Raw genomic sequence first — 21,043 nt, forward strand, 5'->3', positions numbered from 1 at the left:
GAATTCATAATCACACAGATTAATTTATGTGAAAAAACATGAGCTCACTTGTAGGAACAATGCCTTTGTAGGTGCTGGCAACATGACCATTGAAACTGTGAGTGTTGACCACTACGTTATAGGTTTCGGAGGCCTCCAACTCAGAAATGGAGAGATGGTTGCCAGTCATATTTTTCCTCAGCACTAGAGTATGATCCTTCATGCGAGTCACAGTAACCTCATGGGTGGCCTTCGAATCACCACTCAACCACTGCAGGGCGAATCCGCTGGAGGTGACATTAACCAGATGCATTTTCTCCATACCTGTTTCTGGACGCAAACATACACACAGTGTGACCAGATTTGAACCAGATTTGAATACCCACAACCTCTGATGCATACTATCAGTACCTATCTGTTTTCTGTCATGAACCTCCTGCTGTCCATGATGATTCTGGTGTTTCCTGAAAAAAAAAAAAGATACCATAGTGAATGAAATTATTTAGCGACTCATACTGTCTTGTGAATGGTTTTTGGTCTGTGCAGAAGCAACATTTATAATGCACATACTGTATGCGGTTTACAGAACACATTGCTCATCAATATACTCACTCTGTTTGTGGCAAACTGGATGGGATTTTGTGTGGCTGGTCACTCTGATACAACTGACACTTTTTAGAGACTTCAGGTGACAGGTAGAACGCATTTTCAACTATACAGAAAGAATGAAGAAACTGTTAATAACAGTTACTAGAGAAAACCTGGTGTGAAATGACTAGTAACGGCTAATACTGTATATCAATAGACATTTTGAGCATTTAAAAAAAAATCCTCTGACTCACGGCCGAGGTACTTGGGCAACAGTCTGGCAAATGTCTGAATGTGGTCGTCATAGAAGCCTGAAGGTCTATCCACCCTCTTAAAGAATACATCTGAAGGCTCACTTGCCACTTGGGCCAGGACACGGACATCACCTGCACTGAACAGCTTTCCAACTGCCATCACCACTACGAAGTATCCTTTGCATTTAACTCCAGTGGCAGCCCTTATTATCCTCTCCTCATGCAGCTCAACTGGTCCAGTCACAAACAGAACTAATACCTTCAAATGGCGGGGATGTGGCACCTTCTCGAACACATGCTCAACAGTGCCTTCAAGAGCATCTGCAAGGGCACGTCCTCCTTCCAGCTGGTGCACCTTATCCTGTAGGAAGCTTCGGACACTGTTGGGTGACTTGTGATCTGTCAAACCAAAGGTCACGCTGATGGGAATGCCACTGCCATTGTGCAAGTATTCATAAGGTGCATGCTGAACAAGTGCTACTCGAGCATGATGGGTAGTGCTGGCTGGATCAGGGGACATCTCTAGCTGTTCCGTCATTAAAGCCACATATCGCTTTATCTCTGTGAAGACAGAGGGCCAGGTGCTCTCTGAACTATCAAGAATGAAGGCCATGTCGATGTCCAAGTCAGTTGTGGGATCCCTTCGGTCTCGGACTCTACGCGGTGGGACATAATCACACATCTGATCCGGGGCACAGAAGTCTGGGGGGAAAAAAAGTTTAAGAAGAAAACTGACATTCAAACATTCTCTGTTGCTACTGTTTCGGTATTTTAAGAAAGTTTGGTCGCTTTTCTTGTTTGCTGAACTCTGTTGTGCATGATGATATTGTGCATAGTGTTACCCAGGCAGATATGGCAGGTCATGACCTTCTTGATGACATTGTTGTATTCAGCACTTCCAGGTGAGGGCAGAACCATAATCTGGGCTATAGCGGTGTTGTTAATCTGAAACCACAGATGTGTGAGGAAGCATACTGCATTAATAAAAACCTTTACCAACAGTGATGCAAAAAAATAAAAAAAATAATAATAACATTATTAGACACAAATTACAATGCCCTTCTACTGCCCCTACCTGCAAGGCTCTTCTGAGTTGGCGATCTTCGCGGTTAAGGAGGAACAAAGAGGAAATTCCTGAATCATAGAGGCGTAGAGCAGCAGCACTTAAATCTTGAGATGTTGTAACAGGGCCGTTGACAAAGAAAACCGCAATCTTGCGCACAAGGAACCCACTGCGAACTCTTTTAAACGTGTTCTGTGCAGCAAAGTTCATGGCTGTCTCCAAGCTGCGCTGCTTACGGGTCAGCTGAGTCTGGAGCCCTTGAACTCGCTCAACAAGTGCTCGCTTCTTCTGGGCATCTGCAAAGCGGATCTCAGTAGTCACCTCATTGTTGTAGAGCGCCAGCGCAACACGAGCACCTCGGGGACAGTTGCTCTCAGTAATAGTGATGTCACTGACCAGGCGCAGAACAGTGTCCCGCATGTTGTTGAAAGTAGAGCGTGTTACACCATCTGATGCATCCAGGACAAAGGCCAACTCAGTAGGGTATAGGGGACATTCCTGAGCACCTGAGGAAATAGAAACTCAAAAGCTGAATGGAACAGCTATGCAATGAGTGCTTTAAACTGTGACCCTAAAAGTACAGTGCAAATGCAGAGATAGTTCATTATTCACTTACCATAGCAGCAGGCTAAAAAAAAAAAAAAGAGAGAGACAAAAAATACAGTAAGATTTCACAACCTAAAAGTACAACTATAAAAAAAGCATACAAAGATATAATTTAAACTATAAGAAAGACAGTATTATTAAACACTGGACAGTCACTATACTTACGACAGTTATCCCTAATTTTCTTGACCAGATCACATGGCTGTGAGGGCAAAAAAAAATATAAAAAAATTGACATTAATGTTCCAAGCATGTAAGTAGGACTAAACAATAAAGACAATTGTACAGTGAAAGAAAGGAACAAAATACACACCACCGGACCAGTTCCTCTGGATCCTCTTTCGCCCTGTTTTTGACATCAGAAAAAAAAAAACACTTTCTAAACAGCTGAACACATCTGTATTTATTCTACTGAGCAGTTTTGTGTGCCACACTAATGTCTGTCACTAGTAAAGAAAAAAGATGAAAAAAAGAAAATTGGTAACAGCTTGCGGAAATCCAAGCTTATTCTCTTATAGAGAGAATTGTACACTTTGTAAGAAAGACCATCCCTAGTCATGCCTCAACTTAGTCACCTCAATTTAAGTCAACATTCCTGTATTTAAAGATTTGTAACAAAGTTTTATATATATATATATATATATATATATATATATATATATATATATATAAATATATATACTTTTAAAGCAAATTATATATGGTGCTTACATGGGGCCCTGGGTATCCAGTGTCTCCCTTTTGTCCAGGTCCACCAGATTCCCCTGAGGTACCCTACAAACATATCAGCAGCGATTATCGGCAGTATGGATATGAAGACCTTATTAAAAGTTGTTAAATCAACAGTACTCACCCTCTGGCCATTGTTTCCTCTAGGTCCAGGTCCTCCCTTTGAACCAGGGTCACCCGCTTCACCCTTTGAATCAATTCAGTTTTAACATTTAGTTACTTCTATTGTTTTGCACAGCAAAATTTGAAGAGAGTGCATTAGTAGAAAAGGTACTGTATGTACTGTAAAACATTCAAGAGTGCAGACAACTTCAGTAATCTCACCTTTGGACCGGGGAAACCAGGGAAACCTTCATCACCCTAAAACAAAATTAAAGAGTGTTCAGTGTAAAATACTTTTTGATATGTATATACTCAGCAAAAAAGAAAAGAAAAGGAAAGAAAAAATAAGAATAAAACATAAAAATAAATATCCGCTCACATGGATCTGCTTTTAAGAAAATCTCTTAAAAATGTGTAAGCATTTGTATGAACACAAAAAGATTTAACAACTGAGTCATAAACTGAACAAGTTTCACAGGCATTTGATAAACAGAAGTGGAAAAATGAGTCCCTAAACAAAGGGGGGTCTATATCAAAAGTTGCAGTGAGTATCTTACGTGGCCAACAGCTGCACTAAGTAGGTACCACAATGCATTTCATCTTTGTGAACTGCACCAGATTTGCCAGTTCTTGCTGTGAGATTTTACTCAATTTGTCCACCAAGACAAGCTCTCTAACATATTTGAGGGTTTCACGTGGTGTGCCACTGCACAGACCTTCAACTGTCCTTCCTGTGTACCTGTAGCACTGTCTTACATATCATTCATTACAGACATAGCAGTTTATTTCTCTGGCCATCGCTTGGTTTATCTGCAGTCCTCATGCCTCCCTGCAGCAGGACTATTGCATGTTCAAGCAGGTGAGAAAGGTCTCGTTAATGTTTCAAGATATTGTAAGTGTAACTTTAATTGCCTACTGCCTGTAAACTCTGGGATTTTCCACAGGTGCATGTGCAATTATTATTTATGGTTATTTGAGAAAGCATGAAAAAAATAGTTTCAACTTTATACACACACTCACCTTTCTTCCTTTGGGACCAGGTGTACCAAACCCATCTCTTCCATCCTCACCCTGTATACACAGGAAACTCTAAATTACTAAATGACTGATGTACACTAGAGTGATCTGATAAATGAACAACGTGCTATGTTTACAATTATCCAATCTATTTGTGAATGTCTCATATAATAATGCTGATGGACATTATCTGTGTTGTTACAATGTATGAAATGTATTTGGTGTGGCTGGTGCAGACTATGACTCCTCTCTTACAGGCTCCCCACGGGGTCCCAGGGGTCCGACTACACCTTTAGGTCCTGGCTCTCCTGGTTCACCCTTTAGAGTGAAGGAGAAAATGTCAATCATAGTTTTATAAATAATCATGTATAAAAGGTGCAATTGTTATACATTTAACAACTGAAAGAGTGCCCTACTTCTCACACTAATGCATTGAAACAAAAATGTAATGGAATTTCCTCTTCCCAAATTGTACAAGTACAAACTCCCCAGAAGCTTTAAGTTATTTTGATATTAAGATATTTTCTTTAATCAATTTCTTAAGCTTGTCATTGATAACTAGAGCATGAGAGTGCAACTGCCTGGCAATGAATTGATAAACGTTGCTAAAGTAATCATTACCTTACGGCCAACAGTGCCTCTTCTACCCTTTTCTCCAGCCGTTCCTGGCAGTCCTCCTGGCCCCTAAATAAATACATAAATCAAACATTTGGCATTAAACATTTTGTCTGCACACAAATTGTCATAATAATTTATTCAATTATTGTTTTAGTAGCAGAAAAAGAAAAAGAACATTCTTGGACTTCCTACCCTTGGACCAGGGTTTCCATCCTCTCCTCTAAGACCAGGTGCTCCAATTGGTCCAGTAGGACCCTTAATCAAGTACATAAACAATATTTATATTATGTATTATATATTTTCTATTTGATAATAATATTTACAAATTTATAGCAAGGCAGGTTTGCAAATTTGTGCAAAATAAATAAATGTATCCAGACTGTAAAGCAGATTTAACCATTATGCATGCATGTACAACATGTCATAGGAAACATGTCTTGTTTTTTTTTTCTACTATTTTAATTTACCCGAGATCCCCCAATTCCTCTCTCTCCTGGTAAACCGTCGCTTCCAGGCTTTCCAGGAGCACCCTAAAAAATGCAACAGGGCCATTAATAAACCTTCAAAAAATTCTAATAAATCGAATAAACCGTTGAATCCATAAGCAGCAGCTTTTGATGGACCTCTATGTGAGTGTTTAAATAATGTTTATGTCCATCAATGGCATGAAATGTCTACTCACAGCTTGACCAGGAGGCCCTCTTCTACCATCAGGGCCCTTTTTCAAAAGAGAAGAGGGTGAATAAGATTATGAACAGAACATCTGTCATTCAACATTTCATGCATCTTACACATAACATTTCAAATAAATATATTGCCATAGACAACATGGCTTAAAACTGAGATAAGTTCTAATAATCAAAGTCAAATTAAAAATGTATTTTTATCGCATATCAGTGTACACATTTCTTTAGACTCTTTCGATTTTATTGAACTGTTTTCGGGCTTTAAGAGATTATTTATGAACTGACTGAAATAATCTTATCCTATTCAGTACTGCTGGTTAAGTTTGAAAAGACATTCTCTTTGGTCGGGGACACATACCTGTCTCCCTGGTTCACCAGCACCTCCCTTATTTCCGTCCACCCCTGGCTCTCCCTAAAGAAAACACTTTCATGAACTTCAAGGTCGCATTAGAGTTGTGGATTTTATTCACATTGATACAAACACAGATTTAATAGTACACACTAACAAAATGTGTAGTAACTACTACTATATGTAGAGCTTGACAAAGTCTTACAGTTTGACCATGGCCAGAGACTAAAATTACATGTAATGAAAAATAATAGTTTAATCGATTGAGAAATAATTAATAAAACAACTTCTATGAGATTATAATTATAGTGCAGAACTATAAATGAAGCTGAAATGAAGCGTGGTACTTTACAATATTGATCCATGAACGTGCTACAGTCCTGAACAGACATAATGAAATAAATGGAATCCACGGGAATAACATACTGTAGCAACTAGGTTTAAAAAAATAAAACAGAAAATTTGACCATACCGGTGGGCCAGCATCGCCTGGATCACCTTTTGGTCCCCTCTGGTTGTTGTCTCTTCCGGGGATGCCCTAAAACAACAACAACAGCATCAACCTTACTTAATGAAGAAAGATATACTCATTCTAAATTAAGTCAAATTTTTGAGTAAATAAGAAAGCAGACACATTTGACTAGTTATATTATACATACTGGATCACCACGGATTCCAGTCTGACCAACATCTCCTGCCTGGCCTTTAGCCCCTTTAGGCCCCTTTAAACACACAAAAAAGATCAGATAAAGCAAATGTATTTCTATTGAATATATTCCACAGTCTCAACCCATGACTATATTCTACATGACTTACCCTTTCGCCAGGGTTTCCTCGATCTCCTGGAGGGCCAACAACACCACTTGTTCCCTAAAAGACAACAATTTTGAACTGGCATTCGCAAAGATTTGTACAAACCATTGTAAAACTGATCACTGACAGCTAAATGATAAATAGCTGACCTCCTCTCCATTGATTCCATCTAAACCAATCTCTCCATTTTCACCCTAGAGGAAAAAAAAAGTTTTAATTAAATATATACTTGTAATGAAATTTAAATGTTACTGTTAATAATGGAAATGTATAATTATTTATTACAAAGACTATAGAATACCCAAGACATGTCACTCGTATCGTTTTGAATGGGGAAAAATGCAGGAAGCCTTCTGAATGAAAGAGCGATTCGCTAATCAGTGCAGCTGCCGCTAGAAGCCAGCGAGTGACATGACTTGCCTTAAAGAGACTTTGATTATTATGAAATGATTACAAAAGCACTATTTATATAAGGAGTTTTTACCTTTTCACCATTGTATCCTCGAGATCCCTAAATAAAAGATAAACAAAAACATTGGATTAGTCACATTAAATATATATATATATATATATATATATATATATATATATATATATATATATATATATATAATTTTTTTTTCACAAAGAGCCTCTGTAGTTGAAATTAGTTCAACTTACTTTAATACCTCTTTGACCTGGACATCCTTGGAATCCTTGAGTTCCGTTTATACCAGGTGGACCTCTCTCTCCCTGAGAAAACATGCCAGATGCACAAATATTGCATTTTTGTTAATATGACAACAGCCAAGTTTCAGGTTTTTCATGATGAAATCTTGTGTTGATGACAAATCATTTTTTTTTTTCTGTTTTTTTTTTTTTTTTAGCAAAATCATTATATAAATAGTAAAGAAACTCCAGTGTTATGGATTAAAAAAGTGTTATGCTTTTTAAATCATTTTCCATATTCATAGTAGATAATTAGTTGATGCTCACCGGACCACCTTCATCACCAGGATGTCCACTGAACCCTTGACCACCAGATTTACCCTGTAGACAACCAAACATTGACATAAGCAAACACTGAGAAATTTTATAATTTTCACCTGTGTTCTAGTCTAAAATATGTTGTTTCTCGAAGAATGAATTTGACCTTTGGTCCAGAAACACCAACAGCTCCTCTGTCCCCTCTCTGGCCATTACACTTGCATGGAACAGAACAGCATTCCCGCTCAGCGATGTTATCCTTTAAAAAAAAAAAGACAACCACAATCATATTAGGAAAACACATTCATCTCTTTTTGTTTTCCTACACACAGTAGGTTATTCCTTAGTTTGCAAATTGAATGAGGACAGTAATGAGGCCAGTGCTTACCAGTTCTTCCAGAAGTTCATAATCCAAGTCCAAGAGGTTTACACGCAGAGGTCGTGTGTACCTAAAGCCACGGCCAAATTCCAAGAGAACTGCTTCCTCAAATTGTGGCACTCTCTCCAGGGCAACAAGAATGAAACTACTGACACCTTAAGAAAAAAATTTATATTAAAATGTGAGTGGTAACATATTGTGAGATGTCTGAAATTTCATCATCAACAACAAACTTTCCAAAAGTATTGGTGAATAGGGAAATAAAGAAACTGAACATACAACCTATAGATATTTGAGTGTAAAGTAATGAAATTCATCAGACATTTTCATATGTATAATCATGATTATTCCTACCAGCTGAACGCATCAGATCAACTCTCTCTTTCAGAATGTTATATTGGGCATCTAATCCATCAGTTAAGTGGATCACAACCTTTAATGGGTGTAAAAAGATAATTAATAACATTTCTACATACATATAATTGTCTATAAATATACAGAGTTATATAGTACATACAGCATATACAATATGACTGGATTTTGAAGTTACAGTTAGCCAAGAATGAAAAGGGTGTACCTTGACACTATCTGAAGGCTGACTTTTGAATCTATCAGCATAAGCTTTGATTGTTGCACCGTTTAGAACAAAAGGCCCACGGTTTCGGAGGGCCTTGAAGGGCTCAAGAAGCTCTGTGTATCTGTTGGTAAAGTCCATCTGAACAGGCTCGGAGGCTGAGTCCATCGCTAGCATGCCCACTTGTATTGAGGGGACCTGGCCAGAAGTGCAGCTGATGGGCTGCATCTGGGTAATGTGTTTGAGAATACTAGCCACCTTCTTCTCTAGTGACCTTTGAGCAGCAAAGATGTTCTGTGAAGCCACATCAAACCCGACAAGAACATCCAACTTGCATTCTGCCAGGGAAGAGTTACAGATGGGAATTAATAAAAATTAAGAGTAAACCTCTGTTCAGAACACTTAAAATATACTCTCACACTATATATAAAAAAAAAAAAACTCAAAAACCAAACCTCTTGTAACATCCTTTACTCCATGGCATGATTTTATGATCACATCATCTTCCAGTGCTTGCAAAATCTGCTCATTAAGTTCAGAGAGCTCTTGGAAGGTACTGGCTTGGGCCACTGTGGTTGATGCACTGCCCAAATTCTTAAGTTCGTCCTCAAAGTTACCCACCCCAACAGCATAGATGCGCACACCACTGGCTTTGAGAGCTAGTGCCGCTGATTTGCTGTCATCCCTTGACCGTCCACCAGTGACTACCATCAGGATCTGTGGAATTCCCTCATCCTTCCGACTTCCTCTTGCTTTTACAAAGTGTGTTTTCTGAACATAGCGAATGGCATTGCCTGTTTTGATTTCCCGACCTCCCTTATACTCCACTCGAGTTATGGCATCGATAATGTCATCCTTATTTTTGTAAGTATTGAGGTAGAATTCATTGGTCACATCTGTAGCATAATGCGCTAGACCAAACTGAAGATTATCTCTCTCACTGAAGAACAGGTCAATTAAATTGAGAATGAATTCCATAACCTCTTTAAAATTGTCCTTGCCAAGATTGATTGACCCATCAACCAAAAAGACAATGTCAGCAGCCTTGACCTGTGGTGGGGCAGGACCTATGGGAAATCAAAGAATTTAAATCAGGCTAAACAAAGCAACCAACCAACCAATATGGTTTATTATTATGGCCTATTTTTATACACCCATTACGTAAAGTATATCTAACATAACAATGACATTAAAGCTCCACGTACCAATGTCTTCAAAGTCAGTGGGAGGCTCGTCTTTAATCGTTCCATTAAGTCTGGCTATAAATTTGCCCTCTATGTTTGGAAGATTTGGGAAAGTAGCCACCCTCAGGACGTCATCAGAAGTTGTAGTAATTTGTTCCAGTTGTCTTGGGTCTGCATTTTCTGCACCAATTCCTATACATTTAATACCAGAGCCTTTGAGAACTGGGCCATAAGTAGATACATCGGAGGTTGATCTTCCACCAGTTAGCACAACTAAATGCTGGGAAGCGTCTGAAGGACGTACCCCAGCAGTTTCCGTTAGCTCATTTCGTATGACATACTTAATCGCCTCAGCTAGGTCAGCACCACGTCCACCCATATGACGCAATCTCTTAATGGCAGAGATGACAGATTGCTTGTTGTCATGGGAGTTCAAAGAGAATTCAGTTTGAGGTCTTTCGCCATACTGTACCAGGGCCACGCGAACTTGGTCAGGTCGTACATCAAGCTGATCAACCACTTTCAAGATAAAGTCACGAATGTGAGCGACACCACCTTGTCCAGCACTGTCAGAGCTATCAATGAGGAAAATGATGTCCTTTTTTCCAAGATTGAGTGAGACTGGTAAGAAATAAAAAAACGGCATCAAATTCTCTGCTAATGTGGACAAACCTTAAATAATGTTTTTAAGACAACCAGAAAATGTGTCATACCTTTATGCACAGTTGGGGCTGAAATTTCATCTCTGCTCATGGTACTGACTTTTGTTAATAGCTGTTGCTCAACTTCTTGTGGCCGCTGGAAGTCTCTGATTGTGAATGTTAGTTCTGGACTAAAAGAAATTAATTTTAACTCCTCTTCATCTGCATTATGACCTCCAACTGCTAAGGGTGCAACAAGGCTTGACTTCAGTTGATTAGCGGGACCAGACACATCATCATTTGACTTTCCTCCGGTTACCAAGATGAGAAACTGGGGCACACCCTCTTCTGCGCGGCTTCCAGCTGATCTTTGATAGATGTTGTTTGAAACATATTCCAGAGCTTGTCCAGTGTTCAGCTGATTGCCACCTTTGCTTCTCATTCTTCGTATTGCCTGGTGAACTTCCTCCTTAGTGGAGTGCTCGTTGAGAAGAAACTCCAGTTTGGGATCATCACTGTATTGCACAACTGAGACTCTCACATTGTTGGGACCCACATCTAACTTGTCCACCACTCGATAAACCATGTCTCTTATGGCAGGGAACTCAGTGCGCATCTTTGTTGTGCCATCAATAAGGAAAACAACATCCCTTTTATCTCCACGAGGTACTGGAATTACAGTCTCTATGTTTTGAAATAAAGAGATGAAAATTTACTAATTTATAAAAAAGAAATAAAACAATATCCATAACAATAAAATATAGATCTTAATTAACACAAAAATGTACCTTACAGTCTGACCACAGGATTCACAAACAGTGGAGCAAATTTTATACCAAATTCTAAATTTTGTAATTATTATTTCTACAGAATGTCAGGTATATTTATTTAGATTTAAAAAGGACTTTATCAACTGAAGATGTTTTGCTGCTTTGAGTTACTTCTTGGTGGGATGATGTAAACACTTGTTCAATTAATATCTTTACAGAATTTCTAAGAGCAGCAAGAATAAGGACACTGACTATGCAAAAATGTTAGCCAGTCACAACAGTGAAAGTTAAAGTCTTAAATAAAATACAGCAGCAAAACTGTGCATTTTATTTATATGGTTAGAGACAGGTTGGAGAATGATCATGTATTACTAAATTATTACTGTTTATGATAAAAACAGTTCATATAAACAGACTTTAAAGGGGTCATATGATACGATTAAAATTTTTACTTTCTCTTATGAGTGTTACCAGCTCTTGGTGCATAAAGAAGATCTGTAAAGTTGCAAAGACTAAAGTTTCAAATCCAAAGAGATATTCTTTATCAAAGTTAAGATTCTGCCACGCCCTCCTAAAATGGCTCATTCAAACATGCCTCCAAATGTCTACATCACTATGTGGAATTATTTGCATAATATTGCCCAAATGTTTAGGCATATGAAGAAGCCATGATTTCAGTAATCACAGTTAGTGTATCTAGGTGAAAGCAAAGTAAAGTGCAAGAAACAAAAGAAAGTGAAGTGACACAGCCAAGTATGGTGACCCATACTTGATGCATTTAGGAATCTTTAAGATTACTTACAATTGAACAGAAATGCATTTTATGGACAACCCTTTTGTGAACCTAGGAAGTAATTCGGACTTCCAAATCAGCGACTGTGAGTATGTTTTGTTAAAAGTTCCAGTATTTGCTATTGAGTGTTCAAATGTGTTGTTTTGGGCATTGTGTGTGTGTGTACCCACGCGCACGTGTGTGTGTGTGTGTGTGTGTGAGAGAGAGAGAGAGAGAGAGAGAGAGAGAGAGAGAGAGAGAGAGAGAGAGAGAGTGTAGCAGAAATGAGTCGAATCAGACAAATCAAAGAGTCTATCAGAGCTGTGTGCATTGAAACGAGAGCCGAATTCCTCAGGAAGTCATAAATCAGTTCTAGTGCCACAAGAACCAAGCAAGATAACCAACCAACCAACTTGTTCACACAACAGCTTTCAACATTAACACCAATATAACAATTATTGACAATTTTAATTCGAAGAAGAGATTGTCAAATTTATTGTTCGTGATTGGAATGCAACGCTGGACATCACATGTAAACCCAGGAGATCAAGTTAAATACTTGCATTGACTTCCCCCCCCCCCCCAGCCAGTGAAACCAGACTGAAATTCCTAAGGGGGAAGGGCTTTAAACCTTTGTCTTCACAGAAAAGTCCCTTTGCCAGAGAATGGCAAAGAAACTGCTTTTTATACATTATATATGGACCAGAATGAACTCAAAAAAGACTTATGAATGAATCATTCCATTGCTTAACTCCATATTCATTTACGTGTAACCCACACATTTGACTATCATGTATAATCACTTATTGTGTATGTCTTTTGATAACTATAGGATACCTAGTCATGTCTAGTATTCAAATAATCGCATTTTCTTGCTTGATATTGTCCTGACAATCATTTATTTGTAAAATATATCATAATCATGTTATAGGAATCATGTCCAAAATTAGACCCTGTGAGGCAAGAACCACATGCTTGGTAAGATAAACAAATGATTTATGATACCCACCCCAAGAACATATCTGATTGGTCAAGGCAACATTTGAGGGGTGGCCAACAAGGAAGTTTAAAAACTTTGGACACGATTAAAGTCTGCTTTTAGTTCTAGTCTAGCTGCTGCTATTAGCCATGTCGGCTTTTAGTTCTAGCATTGCTCGTGCTATCAGTCATGCCTGCTCTTAGCTTTTAGCTTGTAGCTTTGCTACCTAGCTTTAGCTTGTAGCATCTAGCCATGCGGTAGTCATCATTGTTCTTTGAGCGCGGTTCCAGCGTGCCTGCCTGCTGCTACTATGAGAAGGAACACAACCTAGTCTCGTCAAACTTTATTTCTTTTCTTTTCCGTTTGAGAGTTTCGTGTTCTGAGTTAAGTTTTGTAACGTCCATTCAACTTCAACCAGCGAACACGACTCTGCACTTTCAGCCAACGCCCAACAACCACGGGCTTCCCAAGACGTCACTTCAGAGACTGAACTTCCAGCCAATCAACGACCTCGGGATAGCCCTTTCACCGAGGCTCCTTCTTCACAGGAGATGCAAGTAACTTTACCTCCAGACTGTGACCTTTACTGGTGTATCTAATATAATTTTAACCTCATTGAGGAACTCAATGCGAGCGCTAATTACGTGATTGATGGTTGTTCATGTTTATGCAATTTAACGTATTGCTGTTAACTTGGGATTCCATATTTCCATTCTCTTAAACTCATCTTTCCCTAACTTTCGACCTTCCTGCAACTTGTGTGAATGTGTGTGTGCGTGCGTTTATGTGTTAGATTAGTTTATATGTCTTAGATTTATCTAATAAAGCCTTATTCATATTGAAAAGAGAAGTATCTTGTGTTTTGTGCTTACAAGTTAATGTCTTAAACTGTCGATCTTGTTACTGTGCTAATTGATAGTGTTTCACTATAGTTTGGATATTAGTATCCAGCGCAGATTTGATGTTAAACGGCTCGTTCACTGAACCGCAGGCGCGTCTCCGTGAACAGCCGTGAAACAGTGATTCTGTTCAAATTCCCTTTAAAATCTTAAATGATTCCCTTTGAGCTAAATTGACCTGTTTCCCTTACATTTATAATGGTGGAGAATGATTGCGGGCAGTTTAATCTAAATTGTGAGCATAAACCAAGTTATTTAATCTTTGATTTTGCTAAAGGAATGAAAGATGAGAAGCATGCGAGACCTGAGTATGTGTGTGTGACGCGTGACGTAAGCAGCGCGCGCCCTCCCGCTTGAATGAAAGGAGCTAGAGGAGACTTTAACTCGAGTCCGTCTCCCCGTTGTTAACAGCAGTAAGTGAACTTAAAAGTAAACATCTGAGAACGTACAATAAGGTAGAAATTGAGCGTGTTCCTCATTTGTGTAATGCCTTGTTTTATAGCTGATTTGATTTCACTGCGTGTTCCAGTGTCTCAAACGCTATCTCAGTCACTGTTTGCTGAACGGAGCTAAACTGTTAGTGTTTCAAAAGGGATATAAATCGGTGAATAAAGAATAGTTTTGAGCGGGTTCCTCAATCTATTTATCAAAGTCCCCGTATTCATATTTCATATAGTTTGATTGCCAGTGCGTGTTCCACTGCCGAATCAAATTTGATATTCGACTCCCCTAAGTTAACGTTAAACTAGGGGTGCTCCGATCACGATCGGCCGATCGTTAATGCGCATCTCCTCAGTAAAGCCGGTTTTCTAATCAGCGGTTAATTCCATCAGGTGCGTGATTTCACATAGAGCTGCTTTTACTACACAGAGCCGTTGTTAACTGAGAAGATGGGCCAATGAACACTGAAAATTAACGTGATTTGCGCATCTTCTCTATTAACAACGGCTCTGTGTAGTAACAGCTGCTCTATGAGAAATCACGCACCTGATGGAATTAACCGCTGATTAGAAAACCGGCTTTACTGAGGAGATACGCATAACGATCGGCCGATCGTGATCGGAGCACCTCTACGTTAAACATTAGAGAACAATGTTTGTCCATTTGTATCCGTTCACAAAGTGAATGCAATCTCGCGTAACACTGCGTGTGCCCGAGAGTAATTTGAATGGGAGTGTTTTAAAAGCTTGATCAAGTAAATTTTAACTGTGTACCAACAGCGAAGGAAAACTTTTATGTTTGTGTCCAGAAAAACTGGCACGGAGAATCAAATTGCTGAGATTGATATAATAACTACAGCAGGAAGCTGCTATTTGAATTAAGATAAATTTAACTCTATACAAACTGAGAGTTTAAGTGCCACATCGCAAAACCAACTGAAAGGCGGTGTTGTTATTTGTACAGTGTTGAAATGAGCCGACATTTCATGTAACATGCTTAACTGTATTTGCAACAATGCAACGATTCATGTGCTAATCCACTAGAATGTGTTTTGGTTGCCATAGTGACGACCGTGACCCGGAAGCCTAACGTACTTCCGGAGCAACTCTGAACTGTGCACGCGCAGCGCACAAACTGCGAGGTGTCGCTAAGCTAACGAAACCATTGCATTTACATTGAAGTCTATACTAAAGCCACTAGCCTCAAAGGTTAGCCGTTAGCATTACCATCCAGTGGTAGAATAATGTGTGTTTGGGCAACGCTGACGTGATTTAACCATTTTAAACATCTTAACTAACACTTGTTAGTCCCTTTCTTTTTATCGCTCTCTTTTCTCACTAGACCACTTATTTTCATTTTACTAGAAAGGGAAATACTGACTCACAATTATTAATTGTCAAATTGAAATTTAATTGAAACATTAAATTTATTTTGAATCATTTAAAATTTCCCTTTCAGATCATTTCATATGATCTTTTATTTCTAGTATTCTCTTTTGGGTCTAATTATTTTAGGAATGAATAAGCCTTGAACTTTGGAAGTTTAAGTAAACTTATTCTTCCTAATTTATTTATTACCCATCTGAATATATGCTATTCAGACCTTTACTTATTTGAATGCGTTTTACCCCTCTTCCTGTTTTGGTTATACACTTAACCACTATTGTTTTACGTATTGATTTCCTCTTTTTAATTTCATTTTTGCATATTTTGCCCATTTATTAATTTTTTTTTAATTTTGCTATTTCTTACCATTTCTTTTGTGTATCCTAGCCTGGGAACGACAAACCTGAGCCCTAAAAGGAGACATTGTTATCCCTCACTACGAGTTCAAATAAATTAGAAAGACAACCCGCTTTCACTTAAAGTTTTTTTTGTTTGATAAGTTGTGCAGCAACTAACACAACGCTCTCCTTGTAGTTCAGATAACCGCTACTGAGACTTACCATCTCTGTCCTCTCTCTCCTTTACTTTCCTCTTCTCTTTTTACATTTGTAGGACATGTAAGAACCATCAATCAATTCTAAGTGAAGTAAATACACAATCGTGCCAAAGACGACGAATTATCCTTATGAATTTGATTGTAATCATCCTCTCATTTGTTCTTCCTAACCTCCCTACATTTGGAAACGCAATCCAAGTTTTAGCATCTCATCCATCGTTGAGATCAATTTAATAGATACGTGTTGAGCAACTGTCGCCTTCGCTGACTCCCTGGTGAGCGGTCCAACTGAAAGGTGTACGGTGTCAATCCTGTCAGACTAAGAAAAGAGATATCAGAATTATTATTGTATTCTTTTGTCCAAAGCAAGAAATATAATAATATTGTTTTACGTTTTTGATAACATTTAATTGGAAAAAATAATTTTCCTCATTTGAAAAACAGAAATTTTGCTTGTCATTTAAATTTGTTTTTCACCTCTGTCTCTCTTTTCCTCTTCCTCATTAGAGTGACAAAGTCTTCGCATCTCTAGTCTACTTAGACACCCTGAGACCAACACAGTCATCACCACATTTCACTAGTGGTTCACAATCACTGATACAACACTTAGTTGTCCCACCACACATAGGCTTTTACTCCACACAGATCTGTGTCAGTCTCTCTTCTCCCCAGCGTGCCAACATGCCGCAGACTGCAGACCCCATTTCCCATGGGGAAGATGTGAACATTTGGCTGAGAGGCATAACAGACAGCCTCACTCCAAAGACATTTGAACTGTTATTATTTTTAATAATAATCCTAATCCTGAGAAGATTCCTGACACAAGATTCAAGCCAGAACAACAACCACGAGGAGCTAGTCAAGATCACAAGCTCACTAAGCTATGCCTTCACAACCCAGCTGAAACTGAGTGACAAGCACATCACCCACCTTCAAGAGGAGCTGACACGTGCTCAACATCGCATAGACAAGCTGGAAGTGAAAGTTCAAGATCAACTCAAAGCACCCAGCGAGAGGGAGCAGGATACAACAGAACAAGTTATGAAGCTCCTAGCAGCCCTGGCAGCAGCTCAGCTCGACCAGCAACATGCAACGGCTGCTCAGAAAGACCTGGTAAACAGACTCCAGTATGCCGAACAGCTACTAGAGAAAGCCAAGATAGACATCAGAAACAAGAATTCTGAAAATAGTGCTTTGAAAGACCACCTTGAAAGGTACAGAACTGAAATGGACAATCTGACCCAACAACTAGATGATACCAACGATGAGCTCTACATGGTCAGAAAAGAACTCCAAAATGCTTACAAGCACAAACTAGAGCCAAGGAAAGAGAAACCTCTCTTAGCCTCATCACTGCTGAGCAGAGCAGAGTCCCACGTCCAAGAACTGGCATATGATGAAAGGAGCGAAGGGCCACAACCCAAAACCTCACCTGCCTTCGCCACACAACCCTTTCCTGCCAACGAAAGAAAACCTCCCGTCCAAGGCCTTGAAGCTGCACACGGGATGACAATCAAAGACCTCAACAAGCTGTCTAAAAACATCAGCAGGTTCAACCCGAACTCCACAGAGAGCCCCGACATCCAAGCTTACCTGCGAGATATCGAATTTCACCTGGAAGTGAGACCTCATGTGACTGACAGAGACTGGTTATACCTCCTTAGAGCCACGTCCAGTCCTGAGGTACGAAACTTTCTAGATCGACAGCCCAGTCAAACCAAGTCAAACTACCAGCGACTTCGTGAGGTCCTGATTAAAGAGTTTACAGACCCAGAGTCTGAACACGGACTGTTAACTGCCTTGGAAACCAAACAAGGTCGTCAAGAGACTCCACAAGCTTACTACAACCGACTCCGACAAGCCTACTTTGGTGCACACAACAACTCTGACCTTGAAGAGGATGTGAACTTCAAAAGCCTCTTCCTAAGAAATCTGCACCCTGGCGTCAGTCACCATCTAGGTGTCATGGCCTGTCCGAACTCCATGACCATCCAACAGTTGCGTGACCTAACACAGAAGGCCTATAACAAGCAGAAGTTGGCCTCAAAGAAAGGTAACAAAACATCCACACTCTTGAACTCTGTCAACAAAGACTCAAGCCTTGCACTGGACGACACCCAGTGGCATCACAACACCAGAGTCTTCCATCAAGAGCACAGAGAACGTGACGCCCATATCCACGACCGCTTTCAGCCCAACTGCTGGAAAAATCCATGGGACCAGCCACGCTTCTCAAGAAACCAAAAGGATAACATCTGGAAACCTAACCAGATATCCAAAGGTAATCACCTGACTCATCCAAGAGCAACTCATGTGGGTAAGCGACAACAAAACCCACCTCAGCACCACTCAGACATGCACAGTGCTGAGTACTCACAAGAACATAACCGCTTACCATTAGAAGACACGGAACAAGTCATGGAACAACTAAGAGAGTTCCTTCAAGACAATTTATATGCAGGTGACCACAAAGTTGAGTCATGCTCGCTGTGACCAACGACAGAACGGAAGGCCGGTAATCACCTGGTGCACCGCATCAGAGATGACAAGCACCTGTTCAACAACAACCCAGAATGAACAAGTCTTTAACGGCCAACTGTTGATGAAAAATCTGAGGTACTAAAGGACATCACCTCAGTCATTAACAAACTGTCAAATGAACTCCAACTCCAAGTTCCAAATTCCCTGTCTGTGCAACAGCAACCACCAGAGCACAGAAGGTCAGAAAGTCTGCTACAGCCAGAAGGCATCACAAGAAGAATGCAAGGAGACAAGTTTTGCAACTCAGCTTCACACAGCCATGCCAAACTGCCTCCGACTGTCTGCTAAAGAACTTCCTGCCTTGCTGGACTGACCCTCATTAGACCATGGACACGCCCTCATCCAAGCCAAGGATGCTGAGAGCCAGTCTTCAGTGACATGCTAGAAAAAGGGGGAGACAACACAGACTTGAACAGATCTGACCACACATGCACTACACCAGTAACACACAACATTACCTACACCCAGAGGTAAACACATCTACTGATAACACAGTCAACAAACATATTCTTCCCACAGGTAGAATATCCAACTTTTAGTGTAACAAAGTTACACATACCCACCATGAAGAAAAGTGCAGCCATCCTCACAATAGGTAGAACACCTGACACTAAGTTAAGGTTCATGACACACTAGCTGCACCTGACATCCTAGCTCAATAGTCGTTGTAACCCATGCTAGGAAAACCCACAGCAGCCTTGTTTTGTTTTGTTCTTCTTCTACCTATCCTTCTCCTTCCCCTCTTTCCTGAGTAGGTGAAATGCCTAGACACCCTGTGAGGGTCGAAGGTCTGATATTAGGATTGACTCGCAACACCTAATATCCGCCAGCCACTCTAAACTGAATGGAAGCCAGAGAGCTCCATGCATGATAGGTCAATTCATTGAATTGAAAATGAAATTACTAGAAAACTAACGGTAAATGTGTAAAGTAAGACAACCTAGAAGAACCAAACAAAGTTAACCACAAATTTGATTGATGAATCAAAATAAAAACAATTTCCAAGACGATCTAAACTATCCTCAATGTGCTAAACTACATTGACTAATTGAACTTAACCACGTGTACCTAAATAACCTGATGCCTGCACCAGTACAGTAACTGTCATGGAGGTGTTGTCTTGCTGTTTGCTGTGTTTGTCTGCTTCTTCTGCCTTTGTTTCTCCAGCGATCGACGATGTCTTCACCTAAACACCTCGCCGATCGAAAGGGGGATATATGTAGCAGAAATGAGTCGAATCAGACAAATCAAAGAGTCTATCAGAGCTGTGTGCATTGAAACGAGAGCCGAATTCCTCAGGAAGTCATAAATCAGTTCTAGTGCCACAAGAACCAAGCAAGATAACCAACCAACCAACTTGTTCACACAACAGCTTTCAACATTAACACCAATATAACAATTATTGACAATTTTAATTCGAAGAAGAGATTGTCAAATTTATTGTTCGTGATTGGAATGCAACGCTGGACATCACATGTAAACCCAGGAGATCAAGTTAAATACTTGCATTGACTTCCCCCCCCCCCCCAGCCAGTGAAACCAGACTGAAATTCCTAAGGGGGAAGGGCTTTAAACCTTTGTCTTCACAGAAAAGTCCCTTTGCCAGAGAATGGCAAAGAAACTGCTTTTTATACATTATATATGGACCAGAATGAACTCAAAAAAGACTTATGAATGAATCATTCCATTGCTTAACTCCATATTCATTTACGTGTAACCCACACATTTGACTATCATGTATAATCACTTATTGTGTATGTCTTTTGATAACTATAGGATACCTAGTCATGTCTAGTATTCAAATAATCGCATTTTCTTGCTTGATATTGTCCTGACAATCATTTATTTGTAAAATATATCATAATCATGTTATAGGAATCATGTCCAAAATTAGACCCTGTGAGGCAAGAACCACATGCTTGGTAAGATAAACAAATGATTTATGATACCCACCCCAAGAACATATCTGATTGGTCAAGGCAACATTTGAGGGGTGGCCAACAAGGAAGTTTAAAAACTTTGGACACGATTAAATTCTGCTTTTAGTTCTAGTCTAGCTGCTGCTATTAGCCATGTCGGCTTTTAGTTCTAGCATTGCTCGTGCTATCAGTCATGCCTGCTCTTAGCTTTTAGCTTGTAGCTTTGCTACCTA

At 39.6% G+C, this 21,043-nt stretch overlaps 1 protein-coding gene across 2 annotated transcripts in view; it reads right to left on the reverse strand.

Annotated features, from left to right (window-relative positions):
• Window positions 1–21,043, reverse strand: part of LOC128019791 (collagen alpha-3(VI) chain) — a 50,175-nt gene that overhangs the window by 4,744 nt on the left and 24,388 nt on the right. The window contains exons 8-40 of one of the 2 annotated variants that reach the window (XM_052606010.1): window positions 10,621–11,232; window positions 9,929–10,528; window positions 9,179–9,790; window positions 8,727–9,061; window positions 8,504–8,582; window positions 8,159–8,304; window positions 7,937–8,029; window positions 7,780–7,833; window positions 7,465–7,536; window positions 7,289–7,315; window positions 6,954–6,998; window positions 6,808–6,861; window positions 6,651–6,713; window positions 6,464–6,529; window positions 6,001–6,054; window positions 5,639–5,674; window positions 5,424–5,486; window positions 5,149–5,211; window positions 4,960–5,022; window positions 4,594–4,656; window positions 4,342–4,392; window positions 3,544–3,579; window positions 3,344–3,406; window positions 3,202–3,264; window positions 2,804–2,836; window positions 2,656–2,692; window positions 2,501–2,512; window positions 1,897–2,390; window positions 1,664–1,766; window positions 822–1,523; window positions 592–691; window positions 391–443; window positions 49–309 (exon numbers count right to left, since the gene is read on the reverse strand). In XM_052606010.1, coding sequence (XP_052461970.1) covers window positions 49–309; window positions 391–443; window positions 592–691; window positions 822–1,523; window positions 1,664–1,766; window positions 1,897–2,390; window positions 2,501–2,512; window positions 2,656–2,692; window positions 2,804–2,836; window positions 3,202–3,264; window positions 3,344–3,406; window positions 3,544–3,579; window positions 4,342–4,392; window positions 4,594–4,656; window positions 4,960–5,022; window positions 5,149–5,211; window positions 5,424–5,486; window positions 5,639–5,674; window positions 6,001–6,054; window positions 6,464–6,529; window positions 6,651–6,713; window positions 6,808–6,861; window positions 6,954–6,998; window positions 7,289–7,315; window positions 7,465–7,536; window positions 7,780–7,833; window positions 7,937–8,029; window positions 8,159–8,304; window positions 8,504–8,582; window positions 8,727–9,061; window positions 9,179–9,790; window positions 9,929–10,528; window positions 10,621–11,232 — 5,208 coding nt within the window. Of the gene's footprint in view, window positions 1–48; window positions 310–390; window positions 444–591; window positions 692–821; window positions 1,524–1,663; window positions 1,767–1,896; window positions 2,513–2,655; window positions 2,693–2,803; window positions 2,837–3,201; window positions 3,265–3,343; window positions 3,407–3,543; window positions 3,580–4,341; window positions 4,393–4,593; window positions 4,657–4,959; window positions 5,023–5,148; window positions 5,212–5,423; window positions 5,487–5,638; window positions 5,675–6,000; window positions 6,055–6,463; window positions 6,530–6,650; window positions 6,714–6,807; window positions 6,862–6,953; window positions 6,999–7,288; window positions 7,316–7,464; window positions 7,537–7,779; window positions 7,834–7,936; window positions 8,030–8,158; window positions 8,305–8,503; window positions 8,583–8,726; window positions 9,062–9,178; window positions 9,791–9,928; window positions 10,529–10,620; window positions 11,233–21,043 lie in introns of those variants that run through there. The other variant, XM_052606009.1, reaches the window with a different exon arrangement.

This window comes from Carassius gibelio, chromosome A9 (assembly GCF_023724105.1).
Source record: "Carassius gibelio isolate Cgi1373 ecotype wild population from Czech Republic chromosome A9, carGib1.2-hapl.c, whole genome shotgun sequence".
Classification (NCBI taxonomy): domain Eukaryota; kingdom Metazoa; phylum Chordata; class Actinopteri; order Cypriniformes; family Cyprinidae; genus Carassius; species Carassius gibelio.